General features: G+C 39.1%; 1 protein-coding gene across 1 annotated transcript in view; it reads right to left on the bottom strand.

Annotated features, from left to right (window-relative positions):
• Window positions 1–1,236: 1,236 nt before the first annotated feature.
• exoc6b (exocyst complex component 6B) overlaps window positions 1,237–22,917 on the bottom strand; it is an 82,642-nt gene continuing 60,961 nt past the window's right edge. Inside the window, exons 21-22 of the mRNA XM_026352424.2 lie at window positions 5,738–5,850; window positions 1,237–3,954 (exon numbers count right to left, since the gene is read on the bottom strand). Of these exons, the coding sequence (XP_026208209.1) occupies window positions 3,834–3,954; window positions 5,738–5,850 (234 nt within the window). The 3' untranslated portion in view covers window positions 1,237–3,833. The remainder of the gene's footprint in view (window positions 3,955–5,737; window positions 5,851–22,917) is intronic.

The raw sequence follows: 22,917 nt of genomic DNA, 5'->3' as shown, positions 1-22,917 counted from the left end.
TGTGTTCATATAGGAATGTAGTTTAATAGATACAGTAACGTACAAACATGTGTAAACACGCACATGATACCTGTTACTGTACAATAACAACATCCGCACTCTGAGACAGTGTCACTGCACGAAGGAGAGCACAATGAGGAAGCAGCATCTGCAGAGTCAGCAACACAGTGACTGCTCAGTGACTCGTCGCTCGTCTGCAGGTTTCGTTAGATGAGGCTCCTTCTTTATTTACTCGGGGAGGATGAGAAAGAGCAGAAGGAAGGAAGTGCACTTCGTAGAAACCCAGCTTAATCAGTGCGTGGATGTTTCAGGCAAATGTTTAAAAAGTGGAAACGGAGGGCAGAACAGAGAGTTCGAAAAGTTCAGGGTGGTGGTGGAGGAGGGAGCGGAAAGAGAGAGGGAGGTTTTTGTGAGGCATCCCTAAGCTCTGAGCGGTCCACTGCTTCTCTATAGACTGCTGGGACACACACACACACACACACACAGTGAGCTGAGGAAACTTGGTGCATGCAGAGAGTTTGTGTTGCTTAGGATTCACATCACTGCCCTCCAGTGAACAGGCGCACACACACACACACACACACAGTCGTTAATCACATCCCTCACAGCAGACGTCCCTGCTGTCTGAGAGGTCAAAGGTCACAGAGATGAGAGTCAGGCAGTGTTAGAAAGGCAGAGATAGACAGAGATGTTGACAAATGATTGGAATATTATCCTTTCGTCAGCTGTAACGACAGGATTTCTCTGGCACTGCTCTGCAGGTCGACGCTGCAGTAACGTAAATACGTACAAGCCCCATGTCTAGAAAAGTTGGTACTTCTTCTAACATGAATATAAAATAAAATATGTCAATTTGCGTGATACTTTATCTGATTAAAGTACAAAGATTTCATTGACCAACTTAACTGTATTTTGTAAAAATAAGCAGGTTTAGTTTGACGCCCGCAACAAAAAAAAAAAGTTAATAAAATATTCAACACGGTTCTGTAGGACGAAAATTAGCAGGTCAACTGGCAACAGGTGAGGGTGTCGACATGTTTGGATATAAAAGGAGCATTCATCAACGCCTTGTGCCAGAGGTCATGAAAGAACTGTCAATCAGTACAAATCCAATATTTCTCAGTGCACGACTGCAAAGAATTTAGGTCTTTCACCATCTAAAGTACAGAACATCGTCTAAGCGTGGAAAAGGTTACCGTGACATAACAGGAAACACTTAAAATAACAACCAAGACAGAATGTTCAACAGTTTTCCATTTATTTCATATTTATCTGTTGGCACAATTAGTATTTTAGTTCAGTTTCATTCATTAGTGGTAATACAACAGCGTGCACAGTGCTTCTGTATCAATAAAGATTTCTGCTTACAAAATAAAAAACAAAGCAGCAACGACGTGCAGTGTGGGGACTCTGAGACGAGCAGGGGAACAGGTTCGAGTTCTCAGTGTGACTGTCTGGGTGGAGAGAAACAAACACTGACGTCTTTCTTATCACTGTCAAAGAGCTGCTCTTGTCTAACAGCAGAGTCAGAACAGAAAAGAGTTTGAACTAAAACTAGTCAGAGAATGTGTTTACTCTACAAAAGTGCACTGGCGTTCACCAAATAAATCCAACTCGATCTAAAAAGTGATCGTTACATAGGTGAAAGCAAACAGCAGGGTACAGCATCACAATTAGTGTCACAGAAAAGGTAACAAATGGTTCTACAGGAGACTAAAAGTGTGTATGTGGCTGAAGGCTCTGGAAGGAGCTACTAAGAGAACGTTGAGTGAAGATAGTTTTGTCACCTCCAGCACCAAGTGGATGTTCAGTAAACGGTGTCCAGAGTCCGAACACCAGTGTTGCTGCTTTATTGGCAAGAAAACAACAAAACGAAATACAGCAAAGGCACATTCAAAAAAAAGACAAAGACGACCCCATTCCCATACTAACACCTAAAAATGATACACAGCTAAAGATGAAAGTCAAAAAAACTAAACAAACAAACATGTCTACATTTGATCATGTGCCCACACGCACAAGTGAACACAAACTAATGTTGCAGAGCAGGTCAAACGTGTTGACTGTTCAAACGTCCTCCTTTGTGGCATAGGAAGGAGATTTTAAATTCCCTTTAGAAACACACACGGAGGTTTGAATCCCTTTGTAAAGCGCTATAGTAATTATTACACACATACAAACACACACACACACACACACACACACACACACACACACACACACACTTCAACACAATGCAGTTTCCAATGCTATTATTGCACCCAGGTTCAAGCAAAAAAATAAAAGGCTACACAAAGAGTGAAAAGACCCATATTAGTTCAAAAAATAATCTAGAGTGAATGTGTGAATTATGTGCTGTGTTTCAACTAAACAAATGTTTGTGTGTTTACAAGTAGCCAGAGTACACGCGTGCGCGCACACACACACACACACACACACACACAGCTTGACATATGTTCATGGAAGACAGAAAAGTGTGTTTGCTCGGCATTAGTACGATGTTTTCTATAGAAATAAAGTCTAATTCTAATCAACCAGCTAAAACAATATACTATACACTTTATCGCAGTTTCCAAATTGGATCGTTATCCCCCTTTTTAAGACTGTTAAGGTGCGATGAGTAGAACATGCTCAGCATCCCACCAAATATGTTTAGTTGCAGGGGATGGAAGAACAGGGTTGCCATGTTTGGACAACGTCCCCCTTTTAAATCCCAAACACTGACTGTGCCTTCAGGAATTTCGATCCAGGAATAAAGTTGCCACATCTGAGCAGACATTCAAGTGTTGATTCAAGTGCAGGTTGAATATGAAAACAGAAAAGGGTTGCCATGTTGCTTCGACATCCCCCTTTTATTGAACAAAAGTTGATACCGAAGTAACATTCAGTTCATTTGTCACCAATGTCTGCTTTTTCCCCCTCACTGACCTGATCTTCAGTCCGTTTAGTGGCTGTAACATTAAAACCAGACCTGAAATGACTTTCTGCTATGGAAGACAACCCATTCGCTTATGTACATTCAATTTGCTCTGTTACTGTGCCACAGTGAGGGACAGCAATGTGGAAGACATTAAAGGTTGTTTGCGACAGGGGAGGAAAACAAGGTCAACTCGGCTTTAAGGAAGGAAAATGGGAAGCTTGTGGCACAAAAAAATAAATTCTCTCAAAAACTAAAATTAACCTCCTAAACACCAAGACACAGGAATCAGCTGTGACTTACAGCCATAATTAACCTGTGTTTCCATCCACAAATATGTGGATAACTAGGCTCAGTGGCATCCAGCAACTATAGCAACAAGTAGAGCAACAGCAACTAAAAGCTGGAAGATTTCTCTGAAATTTGAAGGATGACCACTGAAAATGAAGATTTATTTATACTGTGAGTTTAACCTTTCTGCACTGTGTTGTGACTGACTGATGTGTTTTGAAAATAAAGGTATCAGATGTTATAGTCAGGATCAATTAATTGTTACTTGTGGTTGGTTTTATGGGATTTACTGATGATAAAATAAATACTGACCATTACCTTTAATATCAGCGAGTAGGAAACATCATCAGATTTGTTAGACAATGTATTTTGAAGAAGTCCATAATGTATGAAAATATTCTTTTCTTCCATGACTTCTCATATCAGATGAATTGACGAAGTGATGAAGTGACCATGTCCTTTTTTTCCAGCTTGTGTGCATGAAGAGACGTCTGGACAGGATTTTGGAGAATCATTTTTATTCTTGTCTTCAGCCATACGGATCAATGTTTGATCAGCGTAGCAACCGAAGGTGTCTACGGTTTCACACAGATCAAATGAAGCCGAATTGTCGAAGGTGGAAATGTCAGCGGAGTCCAGCGATGAGGTTGCGTAGCTGTTTGATAACGGTGTCTATGAGTTTCTGCTTGTCTCTGTCCATCTTCCTGAAGTTGAAGACGTTGTTCTTCCTGCTCATCTCCTTCATCCTGGAGATACAGAACAAAGGACAGGATAAAAAAAGGATTGTTGAGGGAAACAAAACAAGTGAGATGAATTTTAGTTAAGAGATGAAGAGGGTTCTGTGGTGAATGCTGTTAGTATAGTAGTCTGCACCGAGTCGCTGGAGAAAAACCAACACAAGTATATAGTTGCAGTTTAGTCTGAGAATCAAAAAAATGCAAATTTTCAGGCACACACTCAGGTTTGTGTGTGTGTGTGTGTGTGTGTGTGTGTGTGTGTCAAATGTCACAAGTTCATCTTAGAATTTGTGTTTATTTTGTTGCAGCACTGTGGATTGCTGCGGACCTCCAAGAAGGTTGGTGGGTCCATCAGACCAAAGAAGCCCCAGCAGGGTGCTTCCTCCTGGGTATAGATAAACTACTGGACCTAGGGCCTGTGAAGCTTTGGAGAGAAAATGAGCCTGATCAAGGAATGTCAATTGTAATGTCCTGAACATTGTATGGGATCATACGACTGTGTGTGTGTGTGTCTTGCCTGAAGCTTTTCAAGTTTATGTGTGTGCTTTGTTAGTGTGTATCTGTGTGAGAACTGTGTGTATGGTTATCATCACTATCTTCACATCAGCTGAGTCTTTACATTGATAATCTGATGGTGCAGATACACGATATGGGTGTTTTAGAGATAACATCTCATTGTTAACGGTTGCCACAGTAAATGTCATGCTAGCTATCTGTGATCAGGATTTGCGTGCGTTTAGCCACATATCACGACACACACCTACAAAAAAGTGCATACACACATTTTAGTAGTCACCTAGTGCAACTAGTATCTACACATGCCAGAAACCATCTGCACACACGAGCAGAGACAATACTCACGGCCTAAATAACCTGTCAAAACATGACAGACATGAAGGTAAAGAAGATTGAACAGGTCAAGTAAAAAAAGCAGGAAGAAAAATGTCTTCAATTTCAGGAAGACAGAAGATGACATTTTAACTGCATGATGATTGTAATTGTATTTACAGCCCTCTGAATTACTGGCCTAGTCCACTGTCACATGTATGTTTCTAGTAGTTACTTGGTTTAAACAGTGAAAGTTTATCTTGACACATTGACATAATCCAAACAAAAATTTAAATGGGTGAAGATGATGTTGCACTGACTCACTCACTCTGAACTATTGAGAACCTCACTCCACTCTGATTGTTCAGAGGTATTACAGAGTGATCATCTCTGACTACGTCCATCCATCATCCTAACCACTTTAGTGTTAAGGGTCACTGGGGAACTGGAGCTAATCCCAGTTGTCAATGGACAAAGGCGCCAACCAAGTTGTTAGCAAAGCCCAGAGTAATAACTATTGATTTAACTCATAGACTCAAGTCCATAACAGTTGTTGAAAGAAACGTCTTCTACACTAACATCCACTTGGCTTTAGCTACACACACCACAAAAACAAGTACAACTCTCACAAAGTAAGGCACTAAGCATATTTTCCAAATTATTTTACCATTTCTTTAAAATAGAGTGCACTGAGTTAACAGTAAACAAAACTGAGCCATCTTCAATCTATAAATCTATTTAAGTTAAGAGCCCAAAGATATACACTTTAAGATGCTATACAGAAGACAAATGCAGAAAATGATCACTTTTAGGAAACCATCATGTTTGGCAATTGATAAACAACTTGAGTGATTAATGGATGATCAAATTTCTGAAACACGGTCTGTTTAACTGATTCCTTGTTTCGCTATAATGGATTAAAAGAAGGATGTCAGGAATCACTGATACATAAAGGTGTACTAACTTCTCCAACAGGGCAAGTGCAGTGTTTGGATTGACTCTCAGATATCTGCAGGTGGGTTTTCCGTAGTCAGCCAGGTAGGTCGACCAATCCCACTGGGTAAACAGGTCCAGTAACTAGATAAAGAAAGACAGAGAAACAGAGACATGTTCGCCGTTTAGTCACTGAAACTGTGATTTTCCGAAGATTAAATTATTCGGCAGTGAAACACCAACATCATCCAGCAAATTGCTGGCTCTGACAGCCCATGCAAACACTTCAAAATGTTGAGTAAGATTTAGTAACCCATTTAAAAGCAGGGAAATCTGAACTTGTACAAGCTCCAAAGCTAATAAATATGAATCAAGATTTCTTATAAAATGCAGAAATCTTAAGATTTCTCCAGAAAATCCGTAAATCAATAATGGCTGGTGCAACTAAATACCAATGTTTATGATGTCAACACTTAACAGATGATCAATTAACTGAAAAATCTACTGTATTTCCCAATGTCTGAATCGTATTGAGCTGATACATCTGTGTAGGTAAACAGACCAAAAAATGCAGACGAAGAAAAAAAGAAAGTAGAAGGAAAAGACGACAGAGTGAAGTAAAAGAGGGTAGTCTTACTCTAAATGGCCAACATTTCAAACTGTTGCATAACCTGCTGCTGCCCTGGTGAACTCTATGCTACACACACACACACACACACACACACACACACACACACACACACACACACACACACACACACACACAGAAATGGGCCCCAGCAACCAAACTCATAAGCCTTCAGAGATACACACTATGTCTCTTTCTGTCTGCTAAACACACACATACATGCACACACACACACACACACACACACACACACACACACACACACACACACACTTATATATATGAGCAGGGAGCCCCAGTGAACTCTGGGTAACACCAAACACACACAGATCCAGAGAGAGAAACCATATGCGAGCGAGGGATGAGAGAAGAGGAGGGAGGGAGGGAGGGAGAGAGGGAAGGAGTACAGAGGGATGGAGAGCAAAACCACATGTGGGGGAGAGAAAGGGAGAAAATAAGAGAGTGAAGATGGAAAGAGACACAGATGGGGAGAAATGGATAACAGTGCAGAGAGAGGGTAAAGGAAGGGCAGATGAAGATAGATAAGGGCAAGGGAAGGGGATGAATGAGTGTTAGATGATGGAGGTGCGCCATTAGACAAACAGGAAGCAGAGAGAGGAGGACAGAAGACATGAGTGACACACTTTGGAAAATAATCGACTTTGAAATAAAAACAACAAAAAAAAAAAAAGACAAAACAAAACAAAACAAAACAGCATGTTCGGAAAATCTTTTGCCTCAAAATTTTGTTGCGTCATCCCAATTTCACTATCAAAGTCATAATTTAGAAAATTGCAGGGTTAACAGCAAAACGCCTGTTTTCGTCCTTCTGGCTGAGCTGACCTGCAGCACATACACACGTTTAAAGGGAAACAGAATGAGGTCAATTTGCTCAACAAATTGGGACACAGAATTTGTAGCACCACAGAGACCTGATGTCGAAAGTTTGCCTCACAAATAAAACCTCCACTTAAAATAATTCATCTAAACTTTTATAGACAGGCAACTTTGAGGCCATCCAACAATTTAATTGGATTTTTTTATTGTTCTGTTTGTGAAATCTGGATCACTGTTGTTCTTCCAAAGGTCATGAACTTGATATCAGTTGGGGTGAATCAACACTAGTGATACAATCTGCAGAGATCATATGATGAGCAGCATGAAGTCCACGAAAATAGGCTGAGTCTGTGAATTACTCATCATTTATATTCAGAAGCAGGCATTTTGTTCAAAGAATACACAATATCATAATAGATAAACTACTAAATTTGAATCTGACAAAATCTTGTAATACCCTGTATTTTTGTAAGTTGCTCAGTACACCAGTGGTTTCTTTATATTTTAGGACATTTCAAGATGTTGGTTTTCATGTTGACTGCAACAAATGCAGCCTTGGTAGGAAAAAACCCAAGACTAAAACCAAGCAAGTGGTTGATTGTTCAATGACACGCATTCAATCACACACAATCAATCCCACGCTTGCGGAACAAGAAACAGTTAAAATGTGTGTGATCTGATACAAATAGAGCTGTGTCATTATGTTGTTTAATATATTAAGATGCATATATGAGGAAATTCAACTTTTGAAGAATTCTAAACTTTCGCTTCATAATCATCTCTTGATCACAAACATTTTTTTTTTAGAGTACAGCAAAAACAACTTAATTAGTCTCACCATTCAAATACTTTTATTACCAGAATATTGTGCAAACTCACACTAACCTTTTTATTTGAATCATCCTAATAACGAAGTAGTGAAACTACTAAGAACATTATGCATCTTACTAAAAGAGAAAAGATCTGAAAGCAAGTGCATGAACTAACACTTGGAGGACCTCCCTTCACACCATCAAAATAGGTTATTACACAACCGTAGCGAGTAAAGAGGTCATGGCTTTTACCTGAATTCACCTGATCTGAGTAATTCATGAAAACAGGAAGTGTCCTAAATATGTTCACTAAAGAGTTAGTAGAACCGATGTTTCCTCTGAACCTGGAGAGTAACTATAAGACAAATGGTTGAACTGGACTTCCTCAACTTTCCCTCCCTCCTGTCCTTTACTCTCTGCCTCCCTTCCTTTCCTTCCTCCTTCGTCCCACTTCCAGCGGCTCCTATCAGTGTTTTCTTCTCCTACCCTTCCTCCCTCTGCTCCTTTTACTTCTCTATTCATCTCTCTCCTTTGTCCCCGAGTTCACCCTTGCACGGCCGACCCGCTAATCCTACCACTTAAACAAGTACAAACACACATACACGCATGCTAAATGTGCATGCATAAACATGTACAGGTACACACACGTACGGGCACAGACGCACACACACGCAAACAAATAAAAGCAGTTACATAAAACATAAATTGCATCTGGCTGTGAGTTTATGTGAACAAATATGTCAGCAAATTAGATACAGATACATCAGAGAGTGTGCATGACTGAGTGCAAAGATAGCAAACACATAGAAATGCACTCCCTTCTGACAGTTCCTATCTGAATGTCGCCTTCTGCTTGTGTGCAGGCAGTTATTTGTTATTTGGTGCGTGTGTAGATAGATACTGCTGCTGTTTAAAGGCAGCAAGCCTAAAAAACTGTGTTTACACACTCATACCCCTACATCCATAAGAGTTTTGTGTTATCTAAAATCATGTTGCTATCTGTACCCTGGAATCCTTATCTGTACATTTCTCTCTCTTTCTTCCTCTTTAGTGTTTTTTATTTGTATCAGAGAAAACAAAAACAATCAGATGCTAAGAACAGGTGCGGAAAGAGAAACGATTAAGAAAGAAGGATACGAGAAAAGGAGAGGTAAACAGGAGTGAAGAAAATACAAAGGGGAAGAAAGAAGAGAAACTGACTGAGGAGATAAAAGACATAAAAGAGGAGAGAGAAGCAGAAAAAAAACCAAGAGAATGAGGCAAAAGAAAGACAAACGAGAAAGGACCCAGAGAAGAAAGTTGAGGAGAAAGAGGAGAGAACATGGAGAAGAATGGTGGTTAAGTTTAAAGCAAGGCAAGGAGACGAGAAGATAAAAGTTGAAGGAAGATTAAAAAAAAAAAGAAAATGAAGGAGAGGAAAAGTGGAGGAATGGAAAATGAAGGAGAAACAAAAAACTGAAAAAAGAAGGGAAACAAGATGAGGACAAGGAGGAGGAGGAGAGGACACAGAGTTATGGGTGAACTTGAGGTCAGTAGGTAAGTTTGGGTGGAGGGTGGGAGGTGGTGAGGTTGCAAACAGTAGGAGAAGTGCAACAAGAAGGGAGGACAGCAGGCAGATAAGACTGATGAACATGGAAGAGGAGGAGGAGGAGGAGGAGAAGAAGGGAGAAAAAAAAATGAAAAAGCAAGTGTGGGCTTTCCGAAAAACAAGCCACACGCAAGCCAGCAGGTCCTCAGGAAACACACACACACACACCTGACCCCCAATTCACCCTAAAACACACACACACACAAACGGCAGGTCTCCCCCTTCACCTCTAGTTGAACTTCTCTCTCCGTCTCGCCCCCCCGCTCACCTCGCCATGACCTCCCCTGCGCTATCGCTCCTGTCTCCACACACACACACACTCTCTCAGATTATTTCTTCCTCTTATTCTTCTGGGGGACGAGCAGAAAAACAGTGTTACCCTCACATATCTTGTTTGTTTTCTCTCAATTCTCCACTGCTAATGGGGTTCCTTACCACTCTCTCTCTTTCTTTTTGTTTCCGTTTTTCCGACCCCCCTTTTCTCCTTCTCTCTTTTCCACACTTGTTCGCTCCTTCTGATTCGACATTTCTTTTTGGGTCCTGTTCTCTAACTTTATTCCTTTACATTATTGCATCCCTCTTACCTTCTCTTCGTCCTTTCCTTCATCCTTTCATCCCTCCTCTCCATCTATAATTTGTTCTAACCCCTATCTCTCTCCTTAACTTACATCCCTTCTCTGCCATCTTTCCTGTCTTTCTTTCCTCTGCCTTCCTTCTCAGTGTCCTCCTTTTTCTTTGAAATCCACTCCATCGTTTTTACAGCCCTTCTTTCTTTTTGTCCATACCTCTTGCCCCCTCCTCACTCTCAGTGTTTAGCAGACTTGTTAATGGTTATTCCAGCTGTGGGCAGGATTTATTTGTTTGTGACCTTGAGGAAATTGCTGGGTTCCCAATCCTAATGGCCAAACGTCAGGGTCACCCAAAATTCATCATGTTTACACTCTACACAGACAAATGTGCGCACACACAGGTTGTGATTATGTAACATTTCCACAATGGAAAAAAATAAATGAGTGGTCAAACACAATAGTTTATCCTAGACATAATGATTTCAAATAATATGTTAATAACCATCATTTCTTATTACTACTTTTACTCTTGCTTACACCCCATTATTCATCTCGTACTCCAAACAGACATTCCTCTCACAACTCTCTCACCTGCACATCTCCACCTTACATTTGACCATGAAGAGGTCAAAGGTCACTAAAACGAAAGAGAGTGGATTGGACATTTTATCAGCTGTCATTTTTGCACCTGTCCATCTATTGGGTGTGTTTTTTTTAACTCCATCCATCAATCATCTCTCTGTCTATCCGCTGCACTTTAAAGTAATAACTGCAGAGCTGAGACTGAGTATTTTCAATATTGATGAATCTGCTGATTATCGCCTTGCCTAAAACCATAAGAAACCCACAAAACATCACAATTTCAGGTGAAGGTCGACGGTGAATTCACCAAATGTCTTGTTTTATCAGACCAAAAGTGTACAACATCTAAAAAGAATAAATTTACTATACAAAAATGAGCAAGAAAAGCAGCAAAGTGTTAAATCTGAGATCTTTAAACTATAAAATGTTTGGCAAGTTGGCTTGAAAAAATAAATAATAAATAATGATTTGCTTGAATAGATCATCTTTTACTAACACGCACTAGTACATGTTGATTCATGCAGTTTTGTGTGACCTTCTGCATTTAACACAAGTTAAAAGTTCAGAGCTGATCAAAATCAAAAAGTGCTTCTGGGAGGAAAAAACAAAACAAAAAACGGTTTGCTTTGACACCAGTCTGTCCCCAGTCACCTCTCTCTTTGTCCTTCATTTTATCACTAAACCCTCACTTGAGTTCAAAGGTCACCACAGACCACACTGATGTCAGTCAAATGTGCTTCTTGCTGTCTTCCCTGAGTATGTTCAAGGTTCAAAAGAACAGAAAGAAAACAAAAAAATATCCTGGATGTGATGGAGTATTTTGACATGTGCCCGTCACAGTGGTCATCTGTGTCTTTTCCATCCTTCCAACAAGAATTCACTAAAAGCAGAGAAAGTGCTTCTTATCACGCCTGTCTACCTGCCACAACATATATCTTTGTTTCTCTTTGCTTAAATCTCTAAACCTTCCATGGTGGCCTGCTATGGTTTTCTAGCACAAAGGTCTAGGGTAAGAGAACAGAAGATGAAAAACAAAGCATTTTCAAATCATCTTATTTGGTTAGGCCTGCAATTAGCAATTACTCTCTCATTCATTCACGGAGTATAGTAAAACATCAGGTAAGAGAAGAAAAGGCCTAGTGCCTAGAACTCATGATGATGTTATAAAACAGGTAACAGTCTGCAAAAGAATATTGACTATGATGTTTAAATAGGGAGTTATGCCTACATACATGACTTCAATTACTGATAATCACAAAGTTCCCATCATGTCAAACCTGCTTAACTTGACAATAAGGCCACAAGCCAGGGTGGTCCATTTTATCTGTCAACAGAAGCTGACTGACAACTTGCAGGAAAAGGGATTTTACACTTAACCCCAAAGTCAGCTCTTGACCTCAGAAAGCAAAAAGGTCAAAGGTTATATTATTGAGCAATACTGTCTGGGTATTGGCCCTGTCAATGACAGACACTGCTCCACTGTTACTTAAATTCTAACAAACAATGTGCATCCAACATTTTCTTCTTTATCCAGCTCTCTTATGTCTTCACTATACTCTAGCAACATTTGTTTATAACTTCTAATTGTGGGGTTAAGAAAGGTCCTCCATTATTTTTTATAACTACAACAACCAAACTTGTACCCTCCAGCTTGAACAGTATCACTCCATCTTGAACTATGAATGGAATGAAGTAAGCTTGGATGTTTATCGCGTTGCAACAGGGAACTAATTTTTCTTTCTTAGTAGAGGGCCAAAAATTAAATTAAAACCAAAAGCATATATCTTTGTACATCTGCCTGCTCCCTCATTTCTACGACCGCAGTGCACCACTGCCAGTAACCACAATACAGCACAACCTCCACTGTGATACTCTTCAATGTACATAGAGTACTTTATTAATCCACAGTGAGTCGACTGCTCGTCATGTGGAGGGTAATAAAATACAGAATAGTAAAGATAGAATCATGGTACTTTATCACTCCCTGTAGGGAAGTTATCTTTTGTGTAGTTCTACTTTTCCAAGAAGTCAGAGGTCAGCTGTAGAATACAGCAAGAATGAATCAACATATGAACAAAGGTATTTACAGCATCACCATCATTCAAATTTCTTAGAAGTGTTTAAACTCATCTCTGATAACTGTTAAACTGTGGTTCAACGTTTATATAGTATAGGGAAAACAAATTGTTCAAACATCTAATTCAAGGTCTATTTAACAGTAGACCTTTTCCTGGTAGAGTACAACTGTTGCTGTTGAACTAAACATACTGCATCACTAAGAATAATCAGTTAAAGGGTTTCTTTATAACAATTTACCAATAAAATGTACGTGTTAAGTAATAAAATTAAATTAAATTTAATTAAAATAAAATTTTAAGTGATAAACTTATTTCATACACTCAATCTCTTATTGTGCTGATGGGACCTTATTAAAAGGATCAGGTATTGGGAACATGTGACTTTAAGCTTTGGTTAAAACTTGCTATTTTCTTTAGCTTGATCCCAAAGACCCCGACACACTGAGATACAGGTTGTAAACTAAGAAAAAATGAGTAATAGCATCATGTTGGTAAAATGCTGCATTTTAAGTTTCATACAGCACACACAAACAACTACAAGTCAAATGCTTTTTAGCAAGAGAGAATGAGGACATGGCTCCCAAATGATGTTTTATTCACATATTCGTGTCACAGGCTTACATAACTTCCTAACTTACTTACTAACTTCTCCATCTCCTACTCTGTTTCTTAACGTTTTCCTTTCACAGGTCCCCATCTTTCTCTCACTGACACCATCCCTCACCTCCCATCCTTTCCCTATCTGCCCCCTCTCTTCGTCAGCTGTGACAGAGAAGTTGTACGACCCCCGAAGAAGTGAGAGGGCTAAAATGGAATAGGTGTGGAAAAATATGAAACAAAAACGAGAGAAGAGAGCTGGTGGTTCAACCAGGGGTCTCCGCTGTCAATTAGACACTACACAGACAGAGAGAGGATGAGAGAGAGAGAGAGACATCAGAAAGACTTGGAGTGGGAGAGAGAGAGAATAAGAGGAGGTAAATGAAAGGAAAGAGAGAAAACTCAAAAAGAATGATTGGGAAAATATTACAGGACTTCAGGAGAAAGGGAAAAGAGGGAGCGAAGGGGGTCAGGCAGAGGGTAACTAGATGTTACAGAGGAGGAAGAAGGAGTGAGAGTGCAATGGGGAGACGATAAACGAGTGCAGGCTGAAGTCAGAGGGGCCTACTGGGAGCTGCTCTGTGCACTGATAAAGCAAATAAAGACTGAATACTTCAAAACAAACAGGGCCAGAAAAACAGCGGCTTTTAGCTGCACTGGGAGCTCAATTTAGATTTGAGCACTTTTTAAAAAGGTCAATTTAGCCTCAGTCACTTTTTTAAAGTCAATTTGGGTCCACACACACTTCTCAGAGGTTAATTCTGGGCTGAGAGTTCATTTTGGGTTCGTCCACTTTTCAGACTTCACTTTGATAAAACTTTAAATATATAATTCTGAAAAAAAAACCCAATAACAATCCTTTGCAAGAGGCAAATTAGATAGATTTTGTGTTGTAACTACTGTATACTACATTAAACTTTAGACTGTTTTCAGCATCTACCTGAAATGTTTTAATATTATCAACAAAGAATAACACACTTAGTCCAAGTACTTAAAATCCCACTACACTCGTGTTTGGATTACTCCTTCAGATTTTCACAATAAACTATTACATAATAAGTTGAAGATATGTGATAATGAGGCTATTTCTACATCCATCTGGTGAGGGCTAAAGTCTCTCTATATACACTTTATGACTCTGTGACTTTAAAATTAGCTCGATAGCAAATCATGGTCATATATAATACATGTATGTGATGAGAGTAAATGGAAAATATATGCATATTTATAGGTTTAACATTTGTCATTTTTTTTTTATTAGATTTTTTATTAGATTTTAGATTTGTTGTTTAGGACCTTTTAAAATGTTCTTAATCTTAATGAGCATGCAAGTACAAGGAAATAATTTCAACTGCAAATAAACTTGTTTTAATTTCTGTATTCAGGTCTGCGTTTGAAAAATCTTTTAAAGAGCACCTGTGTTGCAAATATGGACTTTTTTTTGACTGTGTGTACTTTTGTTACTATCTGTGTGTGTGGATCCCATTTCCCTTAATTGAATCTACATGTCCTTCACTTGCGTCTTTTCTTGCATTTTAGTCCCTCCTGCTAAAGATACATGGAAGGGAGCAAGGAAAAGACCTGAGGTGAGAGGAACTGAGAAAACAGGATTTTTGGAGACACAAGACTTCCTCTCCGCTCTTTGGGGCCGCAATAGTTCAGGTGGTAGAGCAGTCGTCTACAAACCCCAGGATGCGTGGTTTGATTCCCAGTTCCTCCTGGCTATCGGAGGACTACTGCAGTTTCTATTCTGTCTAAAATCTATGTGTCTAAAAACACACTATCAAAAAACTATTTTGAACACTAAGTTACCAACATCGTATGCATGTTTTTTGTTATGAATATAAACATTTGTTTATATATGAAAACCTGCTTCTGTAATTTTACTGTGCCTCAGTGGGTTATTAATTTAGACTTTAACACTCAGATGCTGAATGCATTGTGAGCTCATTTGTAATGATAAACAGGTTTATTTATTAATTGTCATATGTATTGATCACAGTTCAGAATGAGATTTTATGGATTTGTAAAAATGCATTATTAAACAAATGTAAATGATGTAATGTTTATATTTCACCAAAAGATATAGGCTATATTTATAACACAAAGTCAAAATTTGGGAATGTTATAATGGTTCTGTTTTAATGTTATCAGTGTAGCTCAGTTTAAATTTTGTAGTTTAAGATCATAGCAAAGGAGTGTGTCGGTTGACTGAAAGATAATCATCTTGTGTCCCCTTGCTGATTGCAGTACTATCTTTATATTCCAATAGCCCTGAGATCTTGGGATCTTTATAGGAGTGCCGTTAGCTATGTTTGATTAGTTGTTTCTGGTTGTGTAAAATTAGGTTTGATTTATTTAGTTTTGTTTGTTGTTTTGCTGGACCCACCCTAAAGTTGTTTAAGTAAACAGAAAAGTGTTTAAAGGGTAAAATCAAATTTGGTATAGTTTTTGAGTGCTTCTATGTTGCATTAGGGATTCCCTTAGGCTAGGGGATAACACTGACCACAATCTGGAGTCAAGATCTTCCAGGTGCCTGAACTTTATGGCAGTGAATACTAAATTGGATGAACACTCCTGCAGTGCAATTGGTTACAAAAGATACTAGGAAAAAATAATTCATCAAATAATGTGATGATTTGTAAAATTGCTACTTTTACTTGTGAAACAGTACTTTTACCTTTTCCTTTCATCACCTAATCACATTATTGGTCTAAATTTTATGTTGGCGATGCTTGGTATGAATCCTGAGACATCTGGTTTAAAACCCTCTAAGTTCCCTTGAAAAATCTAATTTGGAGCTAAAGAAAAATTAGATGCTCGACTGTTTCACAACACTATACTGCTTGAAATAAAACATATCTCAATTACTCCGTCTCCTCAATGATCCAAAAACAGGAAACAGTTGAAAGGTGAGAGCTGTTTCAGAGTCTAAGGCTTTATATATTTGACCAGGGAATGACCACAGAGTCCCACAAACATACAAACACTTGCAGGAAGGGGTGTAGATGCAGGTCATATCGGGGATCCTGACGGAGAGGTCGAGAGTGATAACACAGAACAATGACCTGACCCGGTCACCACATGGTCACTGTGTGTGTGTTAAAACATAGGTATGACTGACAGTCATTATGTGTGACTGAAAATGTGATGCATTTCTGATAGAGGAAGATATGTGGGTGTGAGTGTCTATATTTGTAATTTTATTCATCAAAGTCATGTAGTCGTGTATGGGAGATCAATTTGTGTATGTGTGTATGTGAGTAAGCTTGAACCTTGACTTTCCCCCCAAAAACTCCCTCCAAATCGTGACCGCTAGTTGAACGTTGGTTGGAAGTAGCAACCTGCTGCTTCCCACCCTGCCCGATCAGGGCAGTGAATAGTTCTGTTGCTGTGACCACAGCCTGACCTGTTGTCACACCGATAAGGCCGGCCACAGACAGGACAGGAAGTTGAGACAGGGGCCGAGAAAGACACACACTCTCACAAGCACAAAGTGACCTCTCCCACAAAAATAAACTCATAAATTTGCAGATATGGACAGACAGCACAGCACAGCAGGATAACTGAATGCTTTATTACACTCAGAACCTGCTGTCCGCAAGTGTGTGCAGTCAGCTATATATTACATACAGACGTGGACGAAATCTTTGGCAACCTTCCCTTAAAGAAAGAAAAAAAAAAAAAAACACACACAAGGGTGACTGGAAAAACTTGAAACTGACAAAGATATTAATAAAATTAAGACTGACTTAAAATTCAGACATTGCTTTTGAGTTGTGGTTCAACAGAAGTTTAAGTTCTTTTTTTTTTTTTGTTTTTGTATTTTTTTTTTTTATGAATCATCATATGGTTCATCAGTGGAGTCCTCCTGAGTCACCTTCTACTAAGTCCACTTTGGCCTAAACAGTGACTGATGGTGTGATTTGAGGCTGATGTACCTTGAACTTGGATTTTACCTTTAACACCTTTTGCAATGTTCTGAACTCTTTGATTACTATTTGTGTTATCTGTCTCTTCAATTTGTCATCGCTCGTTACCTTTAACATATTTGTCCATCATTTTTATTTCTAATATCCTGAAACAGCACAGTGACCACCTTTCACCCTTTAAATAGACAGACTGACTGATTAGAAGTTTGAAGACACCCATGATGCTAATTACAGGACACACTATAGTTTAAAACGTCCCTTTGGTCAAATTCTTTAACCTCTCTTCTAGGGGTGTCATCATTTTTGTCAAGGCCATTTTCCTTATTTTGTTTAAAAAAAAAAAAAAAAAAACCTTCTGTTGAACCAAAACTCAAAAGGATGTCTGAATTTTAAGTCAGTCTTAATTTTATTATTACTTTTGTCAGTTTCAAGTTATTTCAGTGACCTTTGTGGGTTTTATTTCTTCTTTAAGGGAAGGGTGCCAATAATTTTGTCTATGTCTGTACAGAAAGATAAAAATCTATATGTGTGAAACAGGCATGAAACAAGTGTGTCACTGTGCAGGCAGCTGACACACAGGATTTGTGGAAGTGTGTGTGTGTACATATGTGATCAGATAAGGGAGTTTTAGGGGTCTGACGGCTTGTTCACACCCCTGACTGGCACCAATACTTATCCCACTAACCTCACACTGCAGTCATTATGTGTGTTGTGTGTATGCGACCTATGCCTGAAACCTTTTCTTGTCTTTCTTCAGGCATCAGCCTACATTACACATAGCAATCGCACTTTAAAGGGAAGGAGAGGAAGAAGGAGAAACAGGAAAAGGAGAGGCAGAGGATAAGTAAGGGAAAGAGAGAAAAGAGATACAGTCCTAAAAAATGCTCAAAGAAGGAAAATAGCTGATTCAAGTGGAACATGAAAAGGTTATAAACAAGTCAACTGTTCCTTGCAACCTTCTTCACTTCCTTAAATGTGTTTATCTGTCAAATGTACACAGAAAAAGATTTTCTGTGTTTTCACTGACAACGTTTAATTAAGAGTTGGATACCCGCAGCTAAGCAAGGGCCAGGTTGCATTCCACGTACAGTATAACAAAACCTCTCCCCCTCCTGTTAATGAAACCAGTCAGTCCGTGCAGTATGATGACAAAAAAACCCTGAACTTTTCCCTATTCAAAATAGATTAATTTGCTTGTACAGAGATTTGGTCCCGAAAAACAAAACAAAGCAAAACAAACCAAGCTACAGAAGGCCAAGCGTAGAGGAAGGAGACCATGTAATACACAAAATGCACTCGCAAAGAGGAGGCAATACTTATGTATACCACCCATCCAAAAAATTAAAAAGGCACTCCCTGGATTTAACTAAGAAAATAGGTAAGAGCCTCCCATTTGATAATTACTGCATGTGTGATTATTTTTCAGCTGCCAATAAGTTATTAAACCCTAATTGATGAGTAGCTTCTCATTTCTCAAACAACCATGTTGGAAGACACATAGTGTGGTCATGGAAAAGGTGTTAATCTGTTTTAAAAGGGTAAAATTATTGGCATGAATCAAGCAAATAAAAACATCTAAGGAGATTGATGAAACTACTAAAACTGGGTTAAGAACTGTCCAATGGAAGAAGTTCATGTGGTCTGATGAGTCCAGATTTACCCTGTTCCAGAGTGATGGCACATTAGGGTTGTAGAGAGGCAGGTGAAGTGATGCACCCATCATGCCTAGTGTCCATCGTACAAGCCTGTAGTGGCAGTGCTATGATCTGGGGCTGCTGCAGTTGGTCAGGTCTAGGTTCAGCAACGTTATGTGCCCAAAGATTGAGTTCAGCTGACTACCTGGATATACTGAATGACCAGGTTATTCTATCAATGTTTTTTTATTCTGATGGCATATTTCAAGATGATAATGCCAGGATTCATTGGGCTCAAATTGTAAAAGAGTGGTTCAGGGAGCATGACACATAATTTTCACACATCGATTGGCCACTAGAGTCCAGACCTTACCCCCAGAGAATTTTTGGGAAGAGCTGGAGAAGACTGTGCGCAGTGGTCTGACTTTCTCATCATCAATACAATATCTTGGCAGATAACATGAGCTAACATCAACTAGTATGTCTTCAAGACTGCTTGGCCACCATGATGCCCAGTGGAACATTTCTGTGTTTGTTTGTGCAGGGTTGACAAAAAAAAAAAAAAAAAAAAAACGTTTCAATGAGAAGTGCTTCCACGCCTGAAGAAGTTTTGTACACACAAGTACCCACTAAAAACAAATGTGTTGCTGCAATATGTGCATCCATATTTATGTGTGACCAACCCTCTCTCCAGTTTTTCCAATAGATCGGCAGGCGAGCATTTAGATGTCTGTCTGCTGCTCATCCTCCATTCGCCCTCTTTCTTCTCCCCTCATCCCGCTCTTTCACCCCTCTCCACTCCTCTATTCATCCCCCCTTCTGTGACCGGTCAAACGGATGAAGGGAAGTGTCAGCCTCCCGAGGAGAGAGAGGGGGAGAGAGGTAAAGAGACAAGGGGCGAAAGAGACCACCCTGTATGTCTGTTTCACCCACCATATCACTTTCACCTGACTGCACTCTTTCACTTGTTATCCCTCGCTTTTTGCTCTGCTCCGTCAACATTTTCACACATTCATGTCTTGTTTTCTCTTTCTACAAGTTCAGTATCTGGCCCAGAACACTCTCTTTTTCATTTCCATCTCCTCCTGTCATTTTCCTTTGGATTCATTCATCCATCCACTCTTTCGTAGAAATGTTTTCCCATCTCTCTTATTTATGCCTGCCTGTTCAGATGTCACATTTCCACATTCCTGCTTCCCTTCCACTACATCTAATTTATCTCTTTGCTTCTACATGTTATCATTTCTCCTCTTCCCTCAAATGTCTGAGTTTAGTGGAGCAAAATGGTCAAAGATCAACCTGTTGCAGTTGTTGTTAAGCATGTATGCTGGCCGCTGTTCAACCCTGATACACTTCATCCCTGTCTTGCAGTCCCCTTCCTGAACCTGACCTGTCACACAGTTTTAAAAACACACCCTTATGCTGCAGCTGTCCCAGTGTGACCACAGTCCTTAGGAATGTGACAGTAGCAGATTTGCATGCTTCCATCTCTCTGACCTCATCTATATCTTGCTGTCCTCATTCTCACCTCTGTCTAACCTTCTTCTAACCCGTCTTTCCTCTTAGAATTTTCCTTTCCATTACTACTTCCCATGTCTTACTTAAATATTTAATTATTAGGCCTCCATTTTGGAAGGACCTAGTCTTAGCTACTTGTGACATGAATCTTGATTTACAATTTACTTATGAAGACACCTGGTCCAGCTTGGGCCTGGCTAAAAAGTTGTAAGGAGGTGAGATTGAAGACTAAGCAAGTAACCTGGCTATGTTTGACCTCAGACTTACTGAACTAGTTTACTTAGATTATCTTTCTTTACATGCTAAATTACTTCAATTGGCTCAGACCACATTAAAACATACAGTAAAAGAGACATTATTTAAATAGTCATTTCGTTTTAAGGGAGATTCATTGCTTCACATAAAATCATATGTATATAAAGTTTTGCCAAATGTGCTACATTGTCTATCTACTGGTTATGTCCTGTAAACTACTCTCATCCTCTCCTTTAACCCACAGCCCTTTGTTTTCCTCGTATTTTGTACCGATCAACTTTACTGTAAACCACTAATTTCGTCATTACTTTCTAACCACCCCCCTCTCCCTTCTATACTTTTAATCTCCACTTCCCTCGACATATGGGTGTAGACTTCCGCTCAGCTTGGCAAAAGACAATTTTTGGATCAAACCCTGGGACATAAATTATGCTGACATACAACGGGTTTACCAGTAGCCTAAATGAAACTCCATTTATCCTCTTTTCAAGACAAAAACTAAACTTTGGCAGGTATACAAGACTGTAGAGAACTGCCGTTATACAGTACACTGCAACCCCAGCATTATGCATACTGACATTAAGTTAACTACTAAATGGAGAGATGTGGACATAAACAACAAAGCCTTTAAGATATAATATGATTTTGAAGCATTATTTCCTGGAACAGGGTATAATTTATTTTAGTAAGTGTCAGGAAACTGAAAGGAAGTGAGGAGCGTTAAGTAGCATGTGCACTCAAGGGAGAAACAATGAAATAACAAACAAACTCCTGACATACTCAAGTGAAGGCTTCCTGCTGTGATGATTGGCGAGCACGCTTTTTTCATACTGTACAAAAATGAAAATAAGCAAACAGTATCTTCTGAAAAAAGAAAACAAGCTATCATGTGTACATAGTTAAAGTTAAAAGGAAAACAGAAAACAAAAAACTAATTTCTTATATACTTAAGGGCCACACTGAAGAAATCTGCTTTGATTCTTGCAAGTCCTGTTTCAACATTCAAATCTCAACATTTTGTAAAATCTGAACTACAAATTTAAACGTATCTGGTTCTTCTAGCTGATTTCTAGAGGAGTGATCCTGAAGCTCGAGTTTTTAAAAGCTGCAAAACATTTCCTGTTTCCATTATCAGAATTATACTACTTAAATTTATGGTATATTATGATACTGGAGTTAGCATTGTTTAAGGCCTTTCTTGGAAACAAGTTATCTTTCTATGGACTTTTAATTTTGAAAAAAAAGTTAAAGAGTCTATCCTGTCATGTCATTCAAGTGATTCTGATGGTGATATTCATGCTGATAAAGGAAAATAAAAAAAATAAAACACTCTGGCTTAGGTATTATGAGTTTGCAGCTCTCCCTAGTGTCATCTGATACTCCAACTCACCAGTGTTTAAAACAGCAAAGAAGACAAAACATAATCACTAAATCATTAAGATGGTCGTTTTGTATGTTATAATACATTTTACTTGTGTTTTCCATAAAATATGTCTGAACACCTTTCCTTCTCTTTTTCCAGTCATCTCTCTCGTCTCTACCTTTTGTTGCCTCATTAGTCTAGGTTAGCAGGAGGTGAGATTGAGGTTTCCTCTCCCACTGGGCCTCATCTCATCCCTTAGCCTGGCTATTACCTCCACTCAGACATACAAAAGCAGAGCGGGAAAATCTGCTATCCTGTCACTGGATAATCATTACTGGCTACGCTGGTCAATCTAGAGTCAGGATACATGTTGCTTTTGGAGAGCTAGGGGGGAGCCTAGTGAGGTAATGGTTGGGACACACACAGTTGTCAGACAGAGGGCAGACAGATAGTAATGAAAGTAGTGTGTGCTTCTCTGTGCTACAAAGGAAAATTTGTGGTTTTAAGACCAATAAAATGCACATCGTGTTGGCGAATCTAAAGTGAGTGAATGGTAGATGGGGAAAGAGATTAAAACAAATGATCCATAATGAAAAGAAATCATCTGAAATGATGTGGAGGAAATCAAGAGATTACCTTGGAAAATTAGAAGAAACGGGCTGAAAAAAAGGATAAAAAAGGAGGAGAGGAAAGAGTAGAATAAAGTGAAGGACATGAAAAAGGTAACTAAAGCAGTCAAGTCAGTTATCCAGGAGACGAGAGGGGAGAGGGAAAAAAAAAGAAAGAGATGAAACAGTTAAGGAAAGTGGTAAAAGGAG

This window comes from Anabas testudineus, chromosome 18, assembly GCF_900324465.2.
Source record: "Anabas testudineus chromosome 18, fAnaTes1.2, whole genome shotgun sequence".
Classification (NCBI taxonomy): Eukaryota; Metazoa; Chordata; class Actinopteri; order Anabantiformes; family Anabantidae; genus Anabas; species Anabas testudineus.
This window is presented reverse-complemented; position numbering and strand designations above follow the sequence as displayed.